At 44.7% G+C, this 22,710-nt stretch overlaps 2 protein-coding genes and 1 long non-coding RNA gene across 11 annotated transcripts in view; 2 read left to right on the forward strand and 1 right to left on the reverse strand.

Moving 5' to 3' along the window:
- The window catches only part of DMGDH (dimethylglycine dehydrogenase), an 88,562-nt gene extending 76,926 nt beyond the window's left edge, over window positions 1–11,636 (forward strand). For all 9 annotated transcript variants that reach the window (XM_080573097.1, XM_080573098.1, XM_080573100.1 and 6 more), the window contains 2 exons: window positions 10,143–10,277; window positions 11,002–11,636. In XM_080573097.1, coding sequence (XP_080429223.1) covers window positions 10,143–10,277; window positions 11,002–11,217 — 351 coding nt within the window. In that variant the 3' untranslated portion in view covers window positions 11,218–11,636. The remainder of the gene's footprint in view (window positions 1–10,142; window positions 10,278–11,001) is intronic.
- Window positions 11,637–11,787: 151 nt separating this feature from the next.
- On the reverse strand, window positions 11,788–16,893 carry LOC308185256. Its single transcript, XR_013943222.1, has 3 exons — window positions 16,743–16,893; window positions 15,256–15,451; window positions 11,788–13,937 (listed from the first exon to the last, which is right to left on the reverse strand). It is a non-coding gene; the product is annotated as an uncharacterized lncRNA (long non-coding RNA).
- Window positions 16,881–22,710, forward strand: part of ARSB (arylsulfatase B) — a 64,690-nt gene continuing 58,860 nt past the window's right edge. The window contains exons 1-3 of the mRNA XM_080573124.1: window positions 16,881–17,200; window positions 19,679–19,865; window positions 22,262–22,452. Coding sequence (XP_080429250.1) covers window positions 16,937–17,200; window positions 19,679–19,865; window positions 22,262–22,452 — 642 coding nt within the window. The 5' untranslated portion in view covers window positions 16,881–16,936. The remainder of the gene's footprint in view (window positions 17,201–19,678; window positions 19,866–22,261; window positions 22,453–22,710) is intronic.

The raw sequence follows: 22,710 nt of genomic DNA on the forward strand, positions 1-22,710 counted from the left end.
GGGTCAGGGACATCATTGTCAGAAAGCTTCCCAACCTGATTTGCCCCTCTGACTACTATCCTCTTTTGATAGTCCAGGCTGGCAGAGATGATATTGAAGAGAGAAGCCTGAAGGCTATCAAACGGGACTTTAGGGGACTGGGACGATTAGTAGATGGAGTGGGAGTACAGGTCATGCTTTCCTCCATCCCTACAGTGGCGGGGAGGGGTACAGAGAAGACTTGGAAAGACCACCTGATAAACAGGTGGCTCAGAGGCTGGTGCCAACACAGAAATTTAGTTGTTTTTTTTTTTGAACATGGGACACTTTACTCGGCACCCGGCCCGCTAACTGCAGATGGGTCCCACCTGTCTCGAAGGGGAAAACAGACACTAGCACAGGAGCTGGCAGGGATCATTGAGAGGGCTTTAAACTAGGTAGGAAGAGGGACAGAGAGGGATTAAGGCTTGTTAGAGGTGTGCCAGGGAGAACAATGTCAGGGCCTGGGGAGCAGGCAATGGCCCAGCTGAAGTGCATCTACACGAATGCAAGCAGCATGGGCAACAAACGTGAGGAGCTGGAAGCCATTGTGCAGCAGGCTAGCTATGACTTGATTGCCATCACGGAAATGTGGTGAGACTACTCCCATGACTGGAGTGCTGCAATGACTGCCTATAGGCTCTTCAGAAGGGACAGGCAGCACAGAAGGGGTGGTGGTGTGGCTCTCTATGTTAGAGAGTGTTTTGATGTTGTGGAACTCGAGACTGAGACTGGGAATGATAAGGTTGAGTCCCTATGGGTTAGGATCGGCAGGAAGGCCAACAAGGCAAGCATCCTGGTGGGGGGCTGTTACAGAGTGCCAAACCAGGATGAGGAGACGGATGAGGAATTCTACAGGCAGCTGGCAAAAGTTGCAAAATCGTCAGCTCTTGTCCTCATGGGGGACTTCAACTTCCCAGACATATCCTGGAAATGCAATACAGCTCAGAGGAAGCAGTCTAGGAGGTTTCTGGAGAGTGTGGAAGATAGTTTCCTGATGCAGCTGGTTAGTGAGCCTACCAGGGGAGGTGCCCCACCGGACCTTCTGTTCACAAACAGAGAAGGACTGGTGGGAGATGTGGTGGTCAGGAGCTGTCTTGGGTAGAGTGACCACAAAATGGTAGAGTTCTCTATTTTTGGTGAAGTCAGGAGGGGGACCAGTAAAACCGCTGTATTGGACTTCTGGAGAGCAGACTTTGAGCTGTTCAGGACGCTGGTTGGCAGAGTCCCCTGGGAGGCAGTTCTGAAGGGCAGAGGAGTCCAGGAAGGCTGGGCACTCCTCAAGAAGGAAATCTTAATGGCTCAGGAGCGGTCTGTCCCCACGTACCCAAAGATGAGCCGGCACGGAAGAAGACTGGCCTGGCTGAACAGAGAGCTGTGGCTAGAGCTTAGGAAAAAAAAGAGGGTTTATGATCTTTGGAAAAGAGGACAGGCCACTCAGAAGGATTATAAGGACATTGTAAGGATGTGTAGGGACAAAATTAGAAAGGCCAAAGCTCATCTGGAGCTCAATCTGGCTACTGCTGTTAAAGACAATAGAAAATGTTTTTATAAATACATTAACACGAAAAGGAGGACTAAGGAGAATCTCCATTCTTTACTGGATGCAGGTGGAAACTTAGTGACCAGAGATTAGGAAAAGGCTGAGGTGCGTAATGCCTTCTTTGCCTCAGTCTTTAGTAGCAAGACCAGCTGTTCTCTAGATACCCGGTACCCTGAGCTGGTGGAAGGGGATGGGGAGCAGACTATGCCCCTCACTATCCATGAGGAAATGGTTGGCGACTTGCTACAGCACTTAGATGTATGCAAGTCGAAGGGGCCGGATGGGATCCACCCTAGGATGCTGAGAGAACTGGCGAAAGAACTGACCAAGCCGCTTTCCATCATTTATCTGCAGTCCTGGCTATCGGGGAAGGTCCTGGTGGCTAGCAAATGTGACACCCATCTACAAGAAGGGCCGGAAGGTAGACCTGGGAAACTATAGGCCTGTTAGTTTGACTTCAGTGACAGGGAAGCTCATGGAGCAGATTATCTTGAGTGTCATCACGTGGCACTTGCAGGGCAAGCAGGCGATCAGGCCCAGTCAGCATGGGTTTCTGAAAGGCAGGTGCTGCTTGACGAACCCAATCTCCTTCTATGACAATGTGACGTGCTTAGTGGATGAGGGAAAGGCTGTGGATGTGGTCTACCTTGACTTCAGTAAGGCTTTTGACACCATTTCCCACAGCATTCTCCTCGAGAAATTGGCTGCTCTTGGCTTGGACTGGCGTACACTTCGTTCGGCTGGAAACTGGCTGGGTAGCTGGGCCCAAAGAGTCGTGGTGAATGGAGTTAAATCCAGTTGCAGGCCAGTCACTACTGGCGTCCCCCAGGGCTCAGTACTGGGGCCAGTTCTCTTTAATATCTTTATCGATGATCTGGATGAGGGCATTGAGTGCACCCTCAGTAAGTTTGCAGACAACACCAAGGTAGGTGCATGTGTCGATCTGCTCGAGGGTAGAAAGGTTCTGTAGGTTCCCTCCCAGCGCAGGTCTGTGTTTCAGTGCATGGGGCATTTCTGGATGCGTCTCCTACAAGAGTCGGGAACGTGAGTGTGCAAAAGTAGCGCCGTCCCCTGGGCTTTTGTTTTTAATCAGTCCCAGTTTGCTTCTGGCAGTCAGGTTTGTAACCAGGAGGTAGCCAAGCCCACTGGGAAGAAGTTGGCCTAAAGTGAGCTGTGATGGCCAGCCCTGGCAAGGCTGGTGCGTGGGAGAAATGTGCAGCAAAGCTATGAGAGGCGCTTAATTTCCCAGGTAGAAAGCATGGTTCTCTTTGATTTACAGCTGCGGGGCAGCCCCCCCAGCGGCTGCACGTTGGGTGCAGAGCGCATGTCAGGAAGGGGAATTCCCTCAAGCAGTTCCATCAGAGCAGATGAGGTTTTTGTGTTAAGTGTTCTTCCTTCCTTATACACGTGTGGTCCCTTGGTAAAAGAGGGAGCAAACTGGTTTCCAGACCCACGCCTGCAGACACCGGTCTTAAATTAGGACCCTTAATCTGCTTTGAAATACTCTTGATGCCAGTGTCTGAAGAAGAGGAGGCTGGTGCACTCGCTCCTTCTGCAAAAGGCAAAGCCCCGCAAGGTTTCCCCAGGAAGGGCAGGAAAAAGCAGCCGATGAGGTTGTGAATCAGAACGTTTATTTGAGCAACATTAGAGAGAGACATGGGATGGGGTGGGGTGGCGTGGAGGCGTGCCGAGCTCTCTTTGTCCATAGCTGCAGGGCCCGTTGTTGTGCTTGTAGGACCACAGTAGGGTAGAGACGGGGTCCTTGTGTGCTTCCTGCTCCTTCGGTGGCTGCGGTTGTAGAAAGCTGCAGCAGCTTCCAGGTCAGTGGCCGTGGATGGATTGGGCAGAGGAGGGAAGGGAGAGTGGCACACCTTGGTGTGCTCGGGGCTCTGTGATGGGGTGAGAAAGGAAAATGATCAAAAAGAGCAGCCCCAGCCCATGGCCAGGAGCAGTCCCAGCCTCCCTGCGTGAGGCACTCGCAGCCTGACAGCAAGGCCGTCCTGCCTGTGTCTCCCTGACAGCCAAGAGTCAGCCGTGTTGGGCCAAGCCCATCACCTTCCCGCAGGCAGTGAGACCGGGGAGGGGAATGGGTTGGGGTGATCTTATCTGTCCTGGAGAGCGTGGTGAATTCTCCATCAGAGTGCTGGAAGAGAGAGGCCAGGAGTGTGCCATGGCTTCGTTCCCTCACTCTCAGTGAGTCCACCTGTAACAGAGGAGGTGACAAACAGAGCAGCCACCCCCTGCCAACACTGAAAGCCATCCCTTCCTCCCTGAGCAAGGCTCTCCCAGCCTCACTCCAAGGCTGTCCATCTCACGTCTCCCTGACGGCCAGGAGATGCCCCTCGTAGCCCAACCGTGTCATCTTCTGGCATGCTGTGAGACTGTGGTGGGGTATGGGTTGGGGATCGCTTATCTGTCCTGTAGAGCGTTGGCAGCTCTTCCTTCCAGCTGAATTCTCAAGGGCAGCGAGGCCAGGAGCGTGCTGTGGTCTTGTCCCATCGCTGTGTGTTTCTGGCTGAAAGAGAAGAAGCACCAAACGGAGCAGCATCCCCCTGTGACCACGGGCAGCCCCTGCCTCTCTGCCCAAGAGTCTCTAGCGTCTCACCAAGGCTGTCCGTGTCCCGTTGTCCTGATGGAGCGGTCACTGCCGTCCTGGTCCGATCATGTCACCTGTCTGTCTGCTGTGGACTGTGGTGGGTGTGGGTTGGGGCAATCTTACCTGTCCTGGAGAGCATTGGCAGCTCTTCCTTCCAGCTGAGTGGTCGAGGGCAGTGAGGTCAGGATTGTGCCGTGGTCTGTTCCCATCTCTCTGTGATTCTGGCTGAAAGAGAAGAAGCACCAAATGGAGCAGCATCCCCCTGTGACCACGGGCAGCCCCTGCCTCTCTGCCCAAGAGTCTCTAGCGTCTCACCGAGGCTGTCCGTGTCCCGTCGTCCTGATGGAGCGGTCACTGCCGTCCTGGCCTGAGCGTGTCACTGTCCTGCTTGATATGAGATCATGGTAGGGTGCGGGTTGGGGTGATGTTACCTGTCCTGTAGAGCGTTGGCAGCTTTTCCTTCCAGCTGAGTGGTCGAGGGCAGTGAGGCCAGGATCGTGCCATGGTCTGGTCCCATCGCTGTGTGTGTTTCCAGCTGTAAGAGAGGAAGCCAAAAGAGAGCAGCCTTCCCCTGTGGCCAGGAGCAGACCATGCCTCCCAGCCTAAGGCTCTCCCAGCCTGACATTAATGCCGTCCAGCCTGTGTCTCCTGACAGCCAAGAGTCAGCTGTGTTGGGCCAAGCCATCACCGCCCGGCCGGCAGTGAGACCATGGTGGGGAATGGGTTGGGGCTGTCTTATCTGTCCTGTAGAGTGCTGGCATCTTTTCGAGCTGAGTTGTCAAGGCGAGAGAGGCCAGGAGCGTGCCGTGGTCTGGTCTCATTGCCGTGTGTGTCTGGCTTTAAAAGAGCAGGAAGAAACCGCGCAACGTCCCCCTGTGACCATGGGCTGCCCCTGCCCAAGGGTCTCCAGCGTCTCACCACATCCGTCCGTCTTCCCATCATCCTGATGGAGCGGTCACTGTCGTCCTGGCCCAATCGTCTCACCTGGCTGCTTGCTATGAGACCATGGTAGGGTGTGGGTTGGGGCGATCTTACCTGTCCTGTAGAGCGTTGGCAGCTCTTCCTTCCAGCTGAGTGGTCGAGGGCAGTGAGGCCAGGATTGTGCCATGGTCTGGTCCCGTCGCTGCGTGATTCTGGCTGAAAGAGAAGAAGCACCAAACGGAGCAGCATCCCCCTGTGACCACGGGCAGCCCCTGCCTCTCTGCCCAAGAGTCTCTAGCATCTCACCGAGGCTGTCCGTGTCCCGTTGTCCTGATGGAGCGGTCACTGCCATCCCGGCCCGAACGTGTCACCTGTCTGCTTGCTATGAGATCATGGTAGGGTGTGGGTTGGGGTGATGTTACCTGTCCTGTAGAGCGTGGACTATTGTCCGGCACAGTGCTGGAAAGGAGTGGCCAGGTGTGTGCGGTGGTTTGGTTCGGTCAGTGTCCTGTAGGGTGCTGAAAGCCGTTTGAGGTGTGGGCCTGAGGAGAGAGGAGAGACGAGCTGAGTTCCTCTGGCTGAGTGTGTGTCCAGAGCTGAGGCTGGAGCAGCAGGAGCAGGCAGCTGAGCAGCCTCCCTGTCAGCACGGGCAGCCATCTCAGGCCTGCGTGGCCGTTGGGGCCAGTGTTCCGGGGCCGAGGCCGTCCGCGCCCCTTTGTGACAGGGGGCACCCCCTGCCTGCTGTGACATGGGCAGTGCATCACTGTGGGGTGGCAGCAGGTGATACGGAGCCCAGGCCTGGGCCGGGTGGTGGAAAAGGCGCCCAGGGGTGTGTGCAGGGCTGCAGGGCCGTGCCAGCAGGCTGTGGGAGCGTGCTGGGGTCCGGGTGGGGCTGTGCTGCCTGCCCTGCAGAGCTCTGAGAGCTCCCCGCCGAGGGGGAGAGGCCAGGAGCGTGTCCCGGTTCCGTCCCATCGCTGCCTGTGCGTGCGGCTGGAAGAGGAGAGGCAAGCAGAGAGGAGCCCCCCGGCTGCCCCCCATCGCCGCGCAGGGGGACACGTCTGTTCCTGCCCACCGTGGAAGCACGAAGGAAGAACTAAGTGAATAATAAACATGGAAAAGCCCAAAGCCCCGGGTTGTGATTCTGGGGAGGGGAATCGAGTAGCTGTAGCAGAAATTGCTTTGAAATGAACTTTATTTCAGCTAAAGAGTAAAGTTGAGGAAAAACTAAGAAATCCCAAAACTCTACTAAAAATGAAAGCAGCTGAAGTGGTGTCAATTTTATACATCATTTGCAGGGACACTTCCCTTAACAGAAAGGATACTCCTAAAGGAAACTCTGAAGGACATTGTTAAGATCAGTCTGACCTCTAGTCTTGGTGTGACCAAAATCAGTCCAATTCTGGTCAGAATTCTGCCTGACGTCATGCAGAGGGGCTCTGCTGAAGCCAGCGGAGTTCCCCACGCAGTGGGTCCCCAGCCCCAGCGACAGACTTCAGTGACCCTTGTTGGTCGCTTACCAGGACAAAGTGGCATTTGGTTTCGTTTGACCATCAGTGAATGCACGGAGCTTGCAGAGCAGCTTCCATGTTGCTGCATGAGCACATCAGGCCATTGGGAAGTTCAGCCCGCGTTCTTGCGGAGAGCCAGGTTAGAATAAAGCAGGCAATTGTAATGGGAATGAGGGAACACTGCCTGGATGGCCTGCTGCCTCCCCATAAGAAGGAGAAGGCATTTCTATACAGAGTATTTTCTCCTCCTTTCCCTACCCACAAATACCGAAGGTGTGAGAGTAAGTCAGAGGTTTCTTCCCCAAGAAAAAGAGGGGGAAAGTGTGCTGAAGGGCACGGCACGTTGCAGAGAACAGTGACCCATCTGGAGGCGAGAGAGGCTGCAGCGCGCAGTGGGAGGCACACCCAAGGCTGTCCAACGTGGCCCTGGATCCCGCTGAACAAAACTGCTGTCAGGGACGTTGCAGCTCTCAGCTCCCAGCTGTTCCAGCCCAGGGTGTGCTCTTCCCTTGCCCCTCAGGGTGCAGCAGGCTGCGGTTTGCCAGCTTTGCCATGTTCTTCGGCTTTCTCTCTGGAAAAAGGCATTCTTGGCGTTCCATTTTTGCCTCTGCAGGGGGAGTCCCTCGTGGCACCTTTGGCCCAGGCTGGGTCAGCTGGAGCACCTCCCCACAATCTGTGGGGCGGAGGGGGGAATGGCAGCCCTCTGGGGAGAGGCTGGCAGTGGTGTGGCATGCACAAGGCTCAGGCGGCTGGAGCGCAAGCACGCTGTGCAGTGGCTGCTGAGCCCCTTGTGCGCAGCGAGGTGCCGGGGGGTTCTGTCCTTGCAAGGCTCTGCAGAGATGTTCCTCTGAACCACGTGTGGCTGGAAACATGCCTGCTGTTGTAATCCAGTTCAATTTAACTGGAGTTAAATCCAGTTGGAGGCCGGTCACTAGTGGCGTCCCCCAGGGCTCAGTACTGGGGCCAGTTCTCTTTAATATCTTTATCGATGATCTAGATGAGGGCATTGAGTGCACCCTCAGGAAGTTTGCAGATGACACCAAGTTAGGTGCCTGTGTCGATCTGCTCAAGGGTAGGAAGGCTCTGCAGGAGGATCTGGATAGGCTGGAGTGATGGGCTGAGGCCAACTGCATGAAGTTCAACAAGGCCAAGTGCCGGGTCCTGCACCTGGGGCACAACATCCCCAAGCAGTGCTACAGGCTGGGAGGCGAGTGGTTAGAAAGCTGCCTGGCAGAGAAGGACCTGGGAGTATTGGTTGATAGTCGGCTGAATATGACCCAGCAGTGTGCTCAGGTGGCCAAGAAGGCCAACGGCACCCTGGCTTGCACAAGAAACAGTGTGGCCAGCAGGGCGAGGGAAGTGATTGTGCCCCTGTACTCAGCTCTGGTGAGGCCGCACCTCGAGTACTGCGTTCAGTTTTGGGCCCCTCTCTGCAAGAAGGACATGGAGGTGCTCGAGAGAGTCCAGAGGAGGGTGACGAAGCTGGTGAGGGGTCTGGAGAACAAGTCTTATGAGGAGCGGCTGAGGGAGCTGGGCTTGTTCAGCCTGGAGAAGAGGAGGCCCAGGGGCGACCTTATCGCTCTCTACAGGTACCTTAAAGGAGGCTGTAGCGAGGTGGGGGTTGGTCTATTCTCCCATGTGCCTGGTGACAGGACGAGGGGGAATGGGCTAAAGTTGCGCCAGGGGAGGCTTAGGTTGGATATTAGGAAGAACTTCTTTACTGAAAGGGTTGTTAGGCATTGGAATAGACTGCCAGGGAATAGGGAAGTGATTCAGTCACCACCCGTGGAGGTCTTTAAAAGACATTTAGATGTAGCCCTGAGTGATATGGTTTAGTGGAGCACTTGTTAGTGTTAGGTCAGAGGTTGGACTCAGTGATCTTGGAGGTCTCTTCCAACCTAGATGATTTTGTGATTCTGTATAGTAATAAGAACATGTTCTAACTGTGTAATACTGTATTCCAAGTACAATACGTTGTACTTGTAGTTCTGTTATTACTGCAAAATAATGATTCAGTGCTGACGCATAAGGAGTGACAATGACAAATTCCCAGAGTACAGCACTTTAGAACTATTTATTTTGAATTTCTCTCCATAAGCAGAGCACTAACTATAGATGTATTTCAAATATAGTGCTAGGATGGATCTAGTTTGTATAATTCTCTGCAGAAGTTAAAGAACATTACCAGAAATTGCATTTTATCTTCAACAATATTTCACTTCCTTCTCTTAAGCACTCATCAAATGACTAAAAATCCTGCTTCAGATGTACAAGAACTGTCACACTGACCTAGGACCATGTGCCTTAAAATAGCTTTCACTATTACTCATCTTCTCAGCAAAGGCTGTAAAACTAGATGAACTCGTAACTGCTATTATTTTTCTTGCCCACAGGCCAGGATGATGTGGATCTGACAAATTAGTAAAATGCAAATCTTTTGTTGTGTCTGATCTATGCCTTTAAATTAAAAAATAATGAGAAAAAAAAAAGGCAGAATTTGTAACACACTATTCCTCATATTTCCTGCACAGATCCAGTCTAATTACTGTTTCATCCTCTGTCTGAACTGTCAGCATCATTGAAAGGGGCTTTCTTTTGGCTCTTGAAGCATTCTGTCCAGGACCACCAATTTTCTAACAACCTTTCTTTCTATAGCTTGTTTTTCTAATTTGCTCCCAGCCAACCAAGTAAGGAAGTTCAGTTACATCTAAGACCTAGGAGATAGCAGTGTGAGGCAAGTCAGTTTCACAGCTACTGGTAGGCAAAACAAGCTCATATCTGCGATCCTGGCTGTGGAATCAGGCTAGCTCAAGCCAGCTCCACATCATCATATGCAATGAATACTGTCATATATATCCTTCAGGATTCCGAGCTTTACAGATGGCAACCCCAGTACTTGTCACACATTTATGCAGTCTGCTGCTAGAAATGTACTTGTATCTTGTTAGGCAAGATGGAAAAGGGAACTCCAAATGACAGTATTATTCTGTACCTAATGTTCTTTATTATCCCATAAAACGGTGCCTATGGGGAAAAAAAACATAGCTTAAAACAAGAACATGGAGAAAGCTGCCAGCTCTGCACCCTGACATTGAGACACCAAAGCAAACTAGTACCAAGTTACTGCTGTGGTTGCTCATAGCATTGAAAAGGATGAATGTCCACAGAAGGAAGCCAAGGCTATAGGATATTGGTACTGGAATCCCATTTTTTTAATAGAAACTGAAATGAAACTCTTTGTAAGTCTTCTGGCTCACAACTTTAACTGGGCACGCATCTTGCTACATATGTGTTCCTACTGCATTTGAAGTTATGAATATTGAAAAGACTAAGCTCTAGAAAAACTAATATACTGAATAAAATTACCAAGATACAATAAATATATCAGTATAAAGTATCAAGATACAAGATACATCAAAACTTTTATTTAACCTGCATTTCATACAGAATACTTAAATACTAGGAAGACAAATGAGCACAAACAAATAATTTTCTCTCTAACCTTTTTGAGTAACCTGACTAACCTAAATATCATTATTATCTGCTATTTTTTCAGCCAGCAGACTTTATAGGGAAGCAAACACTGAAGCAGATTAAAGAAAAGGGGCTCAAACGACGACTGGTATATCTCACCCTGCAAACAGATGATGTTGATCCAGAGGGAAATGAAAGTGTGTGGCATAATGGCAAGGTAAGGAGTATGATCATGTTACAAGAAACTAAAGTTAATTCCCCATGAACAGAATCTAACTTTGTGTTTCAAGTGTGAATATAGTATTTTTCTTTTACTGGCACAAAACACTTTGAAGGTATGATACCATTTTCCAAATGTCAAGCAGGAAGCAAAGACTAACAGTAAATTTCTGTAGTGAAAATGTGGAATACCAGTGTAGAAACTGGAGTTAGACTAAAGTATTATGTCATCCATTAAGTCACCTTGCAAGTTCACCATTGTCCTAACAACTTCTGTAATTTGCTTAGAAGAACAACAAAACAAAAATGCAGTGAAGTTTAGGCCTCTGCACTTCAGCTCATACTACATGTTGAAACACTTATTAGTAGTTAAATTACTGTATATAATTTATGTATATATATGACATTTTGTGTGTATATGTATATATGTACAGGTTTTGTTCTCAGTTAAAACTTAACTGAATACAATAGGAATAGACTGTTTTTTCAGGGAGCAAAACCTGTCCAGTTTAAGTTGAAGCCACCCACTGAGAACGTCATGAACTGCATGATGCACTTGAAACTTACTTGATATGTGTTGTGTATAATCCAAAATTAGTATCTGAGGTGTATAGCTTTTTTAAAAACAAAAACAAAGATAAAAAAAAAAGTTCACGCATGTCAAAAATAAGCATTAAACATTTTTTTTCTTTCTTTTTTTTTTTTTTATTTTTTCCTTCCAGGTTATTGGCAACACCACATCTGGAAGTTTCAGTTACAGTGCCCAGCGAAGTCTCGCTTTTGCATATGTTCCCATAGAACTCAGCAAAGTTGGACAGAAATTGGAAGTTGAACTTTTAGGGAAAAATTACTCAGCAACTGTTATACAAGAGCCACTGGTGCTGACTGAACCAACAAGAATGCGCCTTCAGAGAAAGGGTGAAAGTCCCAAAATATAAACACAGATGAGGATACAGGAAATTTTGCAGTAGGAGATAGTTCCATTTATATGCATGAAATTAAGAGAATCAAATTACTCAGGTTCATTAATTGCTGAACACAAGATCCTCATTTCCATTCATGAGTGAGAAATTTGATTGTGTTGCCCCCTTGCTTCCTTGTATGGGTTGTTCACATCAGAGATTTGAGCACAGTTAATGAACCAGTATATGCTGACCCTTCTCAGTAACACTTGTGAGCAAGAAGTGGCTGGGAGTGAGTTAAGATCCTTGATTCAGCTTGCTCACAGACTGGCAGATCTAAATCAATGTAGGGGAGAAAGCTGTTCTTGGTATTGGCCAATAGCAAATGCTCCCTAAAGAATTGAAATATATCCAATACATCATTAAAAAATAATAAAGGCAATATTAAAGGCAAACTGAACTGCTATTTTATTTTCTCAGTATATCGTCCTAGTGGAAATCCTTGCAGATCAAAATCTAGTGCTTTCTAATGAAACAGCTGCAAGAAGTCTGTTCTTCATTATTTTATACAGATTAGCTGGTAGATTACATGTAATATTCTACAACACAAAAGATGTTATTGCTCAGTGTTTGAAAAGAATTTAAAGTACTGTCTCATGGATTTACTGGTCTAAATCTGAAGACTTAACAGTGACACTGAAGAACTTCTGTTCCTCCTTTTCCTGTTAATTATAGATGGAACAGTAGTTAAAACCATATGTTTTCAGACAAAAATATTAACAATGGAAAAATTCAATTAAATCCACAGCAGAGGAGCTTTTTTCAGTGTTAAATACTTGATAGCCCATAAAAGCATGATTGGAATAAACTAAACAATGGAAACACACTGGAATATTAAAACACACTTCTGAATTCCATAATATGTTCAACAATTCTTTTGAATCACAATACAACAATTTCTGACTTACAAAGAGTAACACTCACCTTTATGCTATAGATTAAACTTTTTAGAAAAGTTTTTATAAGAATAGAAACAATGTGCAAAATGTACTGTTTTTTCCAAATAAGTTGTGCATCTAAATCTTTAGAAAAGAAGTATAAATAGAATATATCAGGAGAAACACAGTTTGAATAATGAACACTGACTCTAGCTAAAGTCTTAGTGCAAGCTAACATTACATTGTGCTGCTCTGATTCTCTTTTACAAAGAAGGTCAAAATCAAACACAAGATTTGGCAGGTTTGCTTGTAGTACTATCTTGAGTGAAAATCCCATTCAGAAATTATTCTCTGTTTTGCTTTCCTAAGTGGTTTAATTCTTCTTTGCTGAACCAATCAGAGGTGTTACTTTTTCTAAAGGTGATATTATTCTTAATGAGGCATTTGGTTACTATGTATCTGTGATCATTTAAGGATCCTAAAATACAGCACAATGTGATACTATTTTACTTAGAATATGGTGTAGGAGAGCAATTCTTAGGAACATAACTTTGAATTTCTCTATTTCCCAAGAATATGCAAATTCACTAGACTTGATACCTGGGAGTGTACGATAACAGCTATCAGAACACAGGTTCTCACATAGATGTTCCTAATTAGTTTTGCTATGCCAAAACACTGTTTAAGTTATGCCTTCCACAACCCAGACATGAAGTTAGAATCAGTTATGTAACTATGAGAATAAAGGATCTAGAGAGGAGGCCCAAACACTGATTCCCTTGTGGGCTGCTCAATGACAGCTTTTGTCACCTGGGTCTCACCCAGCTTGAGCCCTAGCCAGTTAAGGTTCAGTTAGCTGCAAGTTTTAGGGAAGCAGACAAAAACTGTGGACTGCTGTTTCTGGGACAAGGCAACACAAAAAGTTCCTTTACTGCTGCCAACTTGTAAGGCCAAAACAACTCCATGTTCTTCACAAAAGGATTATCTGAGAGATTGATGCACTCTTTTCTCTCTTAAAAATGGCTGTGCTTTCTAGTTAACAGTGCATTCAGGAGTAGAGATAATTTAACCAGTTTTAAGCAGACATGGTTAAGTATTAAAAGCATTGCAGCTATTGTAACACAGCTATATCTCTGACTGTGCTTCCTAGTTTACCCTGCTGCTTTTTTACAGTCTGATACCCAAACCAGCTTACTAGTTATTTATTAGGATAGTTCATCACTGCAGCACATCGCAGCACGGCTAAATTGTAAGGGGAATAAGCTTTACAAATCATGCCCATGGAGACCACCACACATAAAAGTCAATCTTTCATAGTCAAAAAATGAAGAAAAAAAAAAGAAAAAAAAAATGAAGACATGGATGAGGGTGCTCGATGGCTTTTGTGTTTTCCTGTTACTGCTTCCTTTCATTGGATGTCGTGATATGGTGTTGCATAAACTTCTGATGTCGACATACAGCAAGGGAAAGTGAATAAGACAAGACTGTTTAAGTAGTACATCCATGTGTTAAGAGGACTTCCAGCCAGTCAGGTGGAAAGGCTGGCAGAGATATCTTTTGAGTCTCTCAAGTCACCCACATTAACAGAGAAGTTTGTAATGAGGTGAAAAAATGACAGTTGATCATCTAGGAAATCTTGTGAAATACTCAAATTTCTGTGCGTGGACAGATTAGGACATCTCAGAATGCAGGTTTCTCAGACACGTTCTATGTCATTGTCCTTTATTCTCCTCCCAGCCTCAGAGTACCCAAGAGTAAATGTTACTGCTATCACTTGAACCTTTGGTCCAGGTTTCCACATTGTGCCATGTTCATATTCTGTGTGGAATGATAAAGCAACATGGAGGCCATCATTCTGTCACTTTAATGATTGCATTAATCATAGAACTCAAAATTGAAATTTTTCAAACCCAAGTTCAGAAAAGGTTGACTGAAACAGAGGGGACTGAACACCAGCCATTTTCATGGTTTATTCTTTTGATTCAAGAGGATACTCTGATATAAAATATTTTCTGTTTGGGAATCTATATCCCTCAAATAGTAATAAGAAAAATAGAAGAAAAAAGAAGACAGCAGCAATATCCAGACTGTGACTGCTGCAGTATCTGCTGTGTATGTTTTAGATGGTCTGACATAATGTTTTAACTCTGGCAGCTCAGGCAATCAGGTTAGCCCATTCTGGTTGAGCAGGACAGACAGCAAAAATTTTTGACACCCCTCTATAAGGGGATATGAGTTCAGCTGCGCTTGAACACCATCTTACATTTTAAAACATATGATGTAAATAAGTTATTATGAATTTTATAGCAAAATGTGCATCCAACATTTCTATTTTTACCAGCGCTGCAGATTTTAAAAGTAATTGCTCTGAATGAACAAGAGTTGTTTCCATGAGAATTTGCTAAAATTTGAATGGAGTTTTACTTAGAATGAGGACATGGAAGTTAGCAAAATATACAATTCTGTGAGACGACTGTGAATAGTGATGGGATCTGAACTAAAAACAAGGTAAGTCAGAATATTCCAGCCTTATGAACAGTATGAATCACATCTCAACAAAGAAAATATAACTCATAGTCACATATCAGCTTGTCAGTAACCTTGGAATTTTCTTCAGGGAAAAAAGATGTTAGGAAAATCTTGTTACTTCTTGTAGCAGTGTCCTATTTTAACTAGGGGCTCACTTGCCTCCTTAGCAATAAAGAAAGAAATTTGGTTATCTTATTTGTTTAATTTTATTAATTTTCATCCAACTCCTAAAACTGGGGTGAACAAAAGCATGCAGGAACAGTCCCCTCCCAGAACCTTAAACACATCAGTGCTCAGTCCCAGAAATTGACTCAGGGAGAAAATAAACAAGGTATAATATGCATAATAAAATTACAAAAAGACAGCAATAATAATTGTTTGTATGTAAAGAAAAAGAACTTAGAGATCTTGGTATAAGGGAACCAGTGGTAACTTGACTTAATAGTACCCATTCATTCTTCATTGTTCTTTATGAGAGAAAAAATTAACAATGAAATTAGATTTTTCTTTTAATGCATCGCTTCCCTCTAAATTCTGTTTTCTTTCTATTTCTTTTACATCATAAAAAATTCCTTTTTGCCTGGATTTCCTTGGCACTTTGCATTACCTGCCAGATACACCTTCTTATCAACGCTTTCCTCATCTGCTTTCCTGCTTTCTTTTCATTATGGATTTTCCTCTCCTGTGTATGCAGTTTCAGTTCCAATCTCTTTCTGTCATTTGATTTGGAAATGCCTCTGTGGCACAACCCATTTCTTCTGCCCGGAGAAAGACCTGGAGAAAGACCAGGTCTGGAGAAAGACCTGGAAGTGGGGTAGAGAGCAAGTAATATCTGTTTAGAAAGGTATCAGGACCACTAATAATCGATACTGCTTCAGAGATGAAAATTTAAGGTTAAACTGACTCCTCAAGGGAATATGAATGAATGTGTTACTAATTACTGTAGAAAAAAAAAAAAGTGTCATCAGTCATCTTTGTTACTGTTTTCAAACCAGCAGGGAATCCTTTGGGGTTTATAGAATATCTGGTAACTTCATAGGCTTATCCACTATATTTAATTCAGAGGAGCAAGAACCTACTTTCTACAGAGACCAGTCAATCAGAAAGAAAATAAGCAACAGTACTTGATACTTTTTTTTTTTTTCACTGATAAATAGTATTTTTGGTGTGTATTTTTCTTTCACCTGTTACCAAATTGCTCTGTGAAGTTGGGATGACTTGTATGTACCATTCCAGCTAAGTATCAAAAATGCGTTTATTTGATTTTTAACTGGACACTGAAATATTTATGTATTCCATGGATGAACAAAATTGATCAGAGCTGACAGTTCTGTCCATCCAGAGTCTTAGCTTTTACACCAAGACTTTTAAGTAGGTTAGCAGTTGTCTACAGTGTTGCTTTAGAACATTACAAGGTTTGAAGAAACAGCCCTGTTGACATAGCTGTTCTTTCTGCCTCTTGGTTTCTTCACTTCCTTCCTACACTCTAACAGTCATAAACAACATTTTACAGCCGGAGGTGGATCTAGACTTCTCAACCACATGACCAAAATTAGGAGAAAATAGCACTGTGTCACTCATGGCTTTGCAGAAGGAGTGGGCAGGGGAAGGAGGGTAGTAGCTAACGGTGGCAGAGGCCATGCACTTTCTCCTACAGGAATATTTGCCATCTCACACACCTCAGCTGCCTCTCCAGTGACGGTGGCAGCTTGTCTTTCCAGGTCTGTGGCACCGTTTGGCAAGCAGCGAGGCCATGGCTGCGTTGGCGGCTGCCGCACCTTGTTTAAAGCACTGCATAACCTCTGTGGGTAGCACTGGACGAGCTGCAACAGCCTCACGTAGGCAGGGAGAAGTAACGGTCCCGTTCTTTGCACCAGCATACACCCCGTACTCTCCTAGCGAACGCTGCAATGCGGGCTTGCAGGCAGACCCATGGTTCCACCTGGGAAAGCCTCCACGGTTTAAAACGGATGTTTATCGTGGGAATTACAGGAAGATGAAATCGGAAGGCAACATCGCTGAGATGGTTACTCAGCTGACACAGACCACAAGCGCACACCCTGTTTTTTAACCTCCCCTGACAAACGAACCAACCTAAGGCTACTCGGCACTTGCCGGCAGCGGGCACCCCACCACGACTTCTCCCTCAGGCCCGCACACGAGGCAGGGAGGGAGGCCGGGGGCGGGCCTGCGCCAGGCCGCGGCGCTCCCCTCGCCTCAGCCCGGCCCCGGGGCGGCGCCGCGGCTCCCTCGGCGGCCCAGTTCCTGCTCCGGCGGCCGGCGGGGGGATGGCGGGGCGGGCGGGCGTCCCGCCGCGGCTCTGCCTGCTGTGGTGCGCCCTGCGCCTGGCGGCGGCGGCTCGGCCTTCGGCCCCGCACCTGGTGCTGGTGCTGGCCGACGACCTGGGCTGGGGCGACGTGGGCTGGCACGGCTCGGCCATCCGGACGCCGCGGCTGGACGCGCTGGGTGCGGGCGGCGTGCGGCTGGAGCGGTACTACACGCAGCCGCTCTGCACGCCCTCCCGCAGCCAGCTGCTCAGCGGCCGCTACCAGGTAGGGACGGGCTGTGCCCCGCTCTGTGGAGATAAACCCGTCCGCGTCCCGCTGAGCTGCGGGCTGCGAGCTGGGAAATACAGGGGCGGGGTAGTGCAAGGTGCCGGGTTAAAAGGCGCGGCAGGGCGCCGGGACAAACAGCCCTGGCGCGGTCCCCTTCTCTTAGGTGCTTCTGAGCTGGGTGGGCACACGCAAGATCCAGCCAGAGGCAGCACTGCGTGCTCAGTTTGTGCTATTTATTTTTCCCGTGCAGTGTTTAAATGCATCCTTCACCTGTACATCTTCCTTCACATGGTGCCCCACGCTCCCATGACAGTGCCCACAGGCTGATCCTCAGCCTGGCTACCCAGCTTCCTCCTCATGCGCATGATTCCCCACCCCACCCACCACCCCCCCTTTTTTTTTTTTTCCTCCCACAGGTTTAAGAATTGAACTTCATAATTTTGCTATACTTTTTTTTTTTTTTCCTTTCACTTTCATTGCAGCTTTGGCAAAAAGGGGGAAAAAAATGGAGGAACTCGCAAAGAACTAAATGTGTGCCAGAAACTTCCCCTTTCTCTCAAAACGTTCTGCAACTGTATTTATCAAAGAAAGTGCTCAGAATGAAGTTACATGTTAGTGGGTGCTACCTCTTGGTGTAGCAGAGCGATTGGTCTAGGGGGGACTTACCTTTTGCTCTGTTCCCAAACTTGAAGAGCCAATAAGGAATAGAAGGATGTAATTTTTCTACCAGTACTTTTTTTTTTTTTTTAAATTACTTACACTATTTCTTTATATTGACCTATTCTAGAATGCAGCTCATACTGTTAACTTGCTTGTCTAGAAATAGGTCAGTGTCAACTGGACTTCGCAGCATCTGATCTTAGAGTGGAAATTAGAAATGCTCATGGTTCAGTCTTGATTTAAGTTCATTATATGCATCTGACTTGATAATTCAATGTCATGTTGACCTTAGTAAAAATGAGTAAAATAATATTAGAAAATTGAAGAAAATTTTCTATAAAATTGAGCAGACATTCTGTTCAGGAAAAAACTATGTAACAAGTGTGTGGGGTTTTGTTTTATACAATGATATGGTGAACATGATGAAGAATTACTCAAAGATTTAAGAATGTATCCTACATCTGGAGCTGGAATTCTGATAGTCATCCTACAGTCAATGAGGAAAAAAGAGCAAAGCTGTTGGTTTTTGAAAGTTGTAGATTTGTTTTACTATTTTCCTTTTTTTTTTTTTTTTTCCTCCCTAGTGACTGTGGAAGAAATTGCAATGCTTTCCTAGCTTGTATCTTTCACTATATTAATAATACTTTTCTAATGCTGCATTAAAAAAAAAAAATCCAGCTCCATTTTCAAAGAAAATTAGCAACTAGTACACCCACCACTGTGTACTAGTCTACTAGTCTAGTCTACTTATCCATGCACTTTAAGTCAGGGCTTACTTGGTTTAAAAGTGAGTTCAAATGGTTGCTACCATGATGATTTCAAATTCGTCATTTAGCTTGCTACACTGAAGTGCTTAGTGGCATTATGGAATCTGATGTCTTGCTGTCTAGGGAGGTGTTGGAGATTGTGTGCTTCGACAGAGGCAGATTACTAGAAATACTTAGTAAACAAACAAGATGTTTAAACTGGTATGTGTGTGTTTTCCCTCCTAGGTTTAGGGTGGTGGGACTTTTTTTTGTTTGTCTGTGGTGGTTTTTTTAGTAGGAGATATGGGAGTTGACAAAAGTCAGCTTGTAGTACATAGTAACTGAAGAGGTTTCTTGCATCAAGCAAAATATACGACTCAGACTGTTATTACCAGTCATACTTTTGTGAAGACATACAAAGTTCACCACTTGTTAAGATTAGAAACCTGGGTGAAACAGTCAGAGATCAGATCTAGTCAGTGTCTAAAACTTCCCTTATTTCCAATATCCAATTTTTCTTTTATTTTATTTGTAAAAGTGCTCAACACTCACTTTGAGGATGTAAATAAATGCATACCTATGTTTATGTAATACCCATTTGGAGCAGTACTGCAAAAATAGCTTTCCTAGCCTTTGCCACCTTTTCCTCCAGTAATTGTTCTCTGATAAAGGCAAAAGCTCTGTAGCTGTAACTGTATTGCACATTTTTGTCCATCTGCATTCTATTTAAATTTTTGCATTCAGGAAGACTGTAATGGTAGTTGTTACATGTTAGGCTTTCAGATGAAAATACAAAAGGCTTGATTATTTATGTATTTATTTATTTATATTGCGCTTGAATTATGCCTGGGAAGATCCTCTTGTTAACACTGGCAGTACTATTTCATGGTCTTCCTCCATATAGCCCTGACCTCCATCTTTGGCTTTCTGAACTTCGGTGGTGCTACTTCAGTGAAACCAGCAGGCCCTGAACCTAATGCTACCCTGCTGTGTAATATTGTTTCTTTTTGGACCTGCTTATGTGTTACTGCATTGAAACTAATACCTCTTCCTTTCTTTTCCCCACTAGATCCATACAGGTTTACAACACCAAATAATCTGGCCGTGCCAGCCCAGCTGTCTACCACTAGATGAGAAACTCCTACCAGAGCTGCTTAAAGATGCAGGATACGTTACTCACATGGTGGGGAAGTGGCATTTAGGGATGTACAGGAAAGAATGCCTTCCAACACGCAGAGGATTTGATACTTACTTTGGTAATGGTTAAATTTAACATGGGCAATGTAGTGTTAAAAATGATGAGAAAACTGCTTGATTCTTCCAAGAAGAGCAGATATACTGTGAGTGCATAAGTAGTTTTGGAGCATGCATATTTCCAATGCATAACTGTTAAAAATCAGTTAGTGCCTTAAATGCATGCCCAAGCCTTATGATTTATTGAAGGAAATACTGTAATTATTGAGTGCCTCCAGAGAAAGTATTTCTCTTTAAAGATCTGCATTTAATTTCATTCTGTGATGGTTAGAAGATTTAAGGTATAGTGATTAGTTTCGTTTTAAAAGTGTCTCTAAACTACTTTTTAGATCAGATAGTAGACCTCGCATGCTCTGCAAATAATATTAAACTGCTAATAAGCTGATATATTTAAAAGAGAAAGAAATAAACGTCGCACCATAGTGTCTTCATGCTTTGTAAATAGAATATCAGTGGTTTTCCACTTCTTCTGGCAAGGAAGGTGGTGTGAGAGCCTTTATAAAAACAGCGTACAAGATGTAGGTGTTATAGGAACGCACAAGCTGTGAAATCAAGCACTTAGATTGAAAAAAAAAAACAGATAATGCCAGAATTAGATTGTCTGTGTGTATGTATTACAAAGCAACTTGCAACTACATATCACATATTTTTCCTCTCACAAAAGCTCCTGTCCAAGTATTGATTGGATGTTTAATAGTTTTGTGCAAGTATCCCATGTGAATGAGAATATTTGCCCACAATAATATTTAATTCCCCACTGTAATATTTATTTTAATATAATTATATTATAATATTTATTTCCCCATTATGTGAATCAGGTTATCAGTAATACACCTCATACCATTTGATACTGAATACAAAGTTGTTAACTTCGACTTGGTTTGTTTTAAGATACTTTCATTGAATGGAGGGTTTCAAAACAGATTGTCTTCAAAATAACTCTGTAAGCTGTTGACAGTAATGCTGCCCAGTTCTACAATAGGGAAACTGAGATACAGAAACTTCAGCTATGCTTGCTGAGGCCCACACTCCTCTTGTGTAATGTTAGGTACCTAAATAAAGAGCCTGTTTGTGCTATGTTCCCTTATAGATACTGGTGATTCAAATTCTAGGTGGAAAGAACTATTCCCTTAGATTGTCTCTTTTGACTCTTCAGAGAGCTTGGGATATGGTTTTACAACTGAATTAAGGTAGTAAATACGGATCATAACATGATGGACCACTGTTTGAATCTATATGCCTCTTCCCCTGTTGGTTGTCTGCTTCCATCCCTTCACAGGAGCTTGTCTTATTCTTGATGGCATAGATGTCTATATAGGCTTATGCTCCTGCGAAAGAGCAGGCTTTTAATACCAGGACTAAGGCTGGCTCTAGGCATAGTCATTGGGTGCCCAGCATGACACCAAGGAAATTATTTTTCAATGGATGTGGTAGTTTAATATCCTATTATGTTCATATAGTTCCAGTAGGAGTTGATTGCAGTTAGGGACATTCATTTGATTTTTAGCAAGCTTTTTTTTTTTTTTTTTGAGTAATAATACGTGAAGTTGCTGTATAAAAGTTCAAGTAAAGTTCCTCAATTTTGAATTGTTGGTCTCAGTTTTAATTTGATTTTGCAGAACTTCAGATTTTTTTTTCCAGATTTGGTTGATTTTTTTTTTTCAGGGTACTAGAAGATAAATCTGAAATTTAATTTTAGATGTAATAATTACTGAGATTCAATTGATTTCGAAGAGTTTTGTTTCTGATCAATAAAAAACAACAGCACTCAATGCTTAACAGGGTAGCCCTTGATAGGAGAAAATTTATACGTCTAGAATTTATACATAGTCTGTTTCTTTTGGGTGTCTTTAAATAGTAGTATCTTCTTTTCACCAGTTGGGGTCAGCAGAGGATCAGAAATTACTTTACAGTTAAAAAAAACCGAAATACTTCATACTTGGATGCATTTTCATAAATGTTAAAAAAAACAGACACACACGCAAGCAATTCCTAACAAAACAAATTCCAAGCTTTCTAACAGAGAGAAAAGTCTTATGTGGAAAAAGCAAGTATACAAAATCAAACCAGATAAAAATTATAATAGTACAGGAATAGGTCATTCCTTTGCTATCAGTGTATTAGTTTAATACTAAGGCCTTTGATATAAAGTTATCCCTATATAGTGTCATTACACTGCTTTCAAACTGTTTCGTGTGCTTTGAAATTACTATTTGTAGTGGCGATAAAAAGTCTGTGTGTTAAATGTTGAGATACTTAGTCCTATCAAGTGATGTCACTATTGATTATCAAGTGTTGGATGGGTGTCTCAGCTCAAAATGCCTCCCCCCCAAAAAAAGTGCTTCTGTTTCTATGATGTTGTGTTGATCTGTTTACTTGTCATCTTTTCCTGTTCTAGGCTATCTTCTGGGGAGTGAGGATTATTATTCTCATGATCACTGCGTGCTCATCAAAGCAAAGAATGTAACACGCTGTGCTCTGGACTTCCGAGATGGAGAAGAAGTTGCAACTGGATTTAAAAACCTGTATTCCACTAATTTATTTACAGAAAGAGCTATAGATCTTATAGCCAATCATAAAACTGAGAAGGTAGAGTCAGCAGCTCTTACTTTATTTGAGAATTTTAACACTGAAGAATGTTTATAAAAATGTTAATGACGTATTAATGCAGAGACCTATGTTTGGGCTGTAAATGTGGGCTTTTCAGCAGAGTACACAGAGCTAAATGTGAAAAGTAGCACTGATAAAACTTGCCTTGTCTCCCTGTCAGGATGAGTTTTGGCTGCATAACCCTGGCCTACTACCCTTCTCCATTTGATTTTTAACAATAGAAGTAATGAATTTATA

This window comes from Anser brachyrhynchus, assembly GCF_964034855.1.
Source record: "Anser brachyrhynchus genome assembly, chromosome: Z".
NCBI lineage: Eukaryota > Metazoa > Chordata > Aves > Anseriformes > Anatidae > Anser > Anser brachyrhynchus.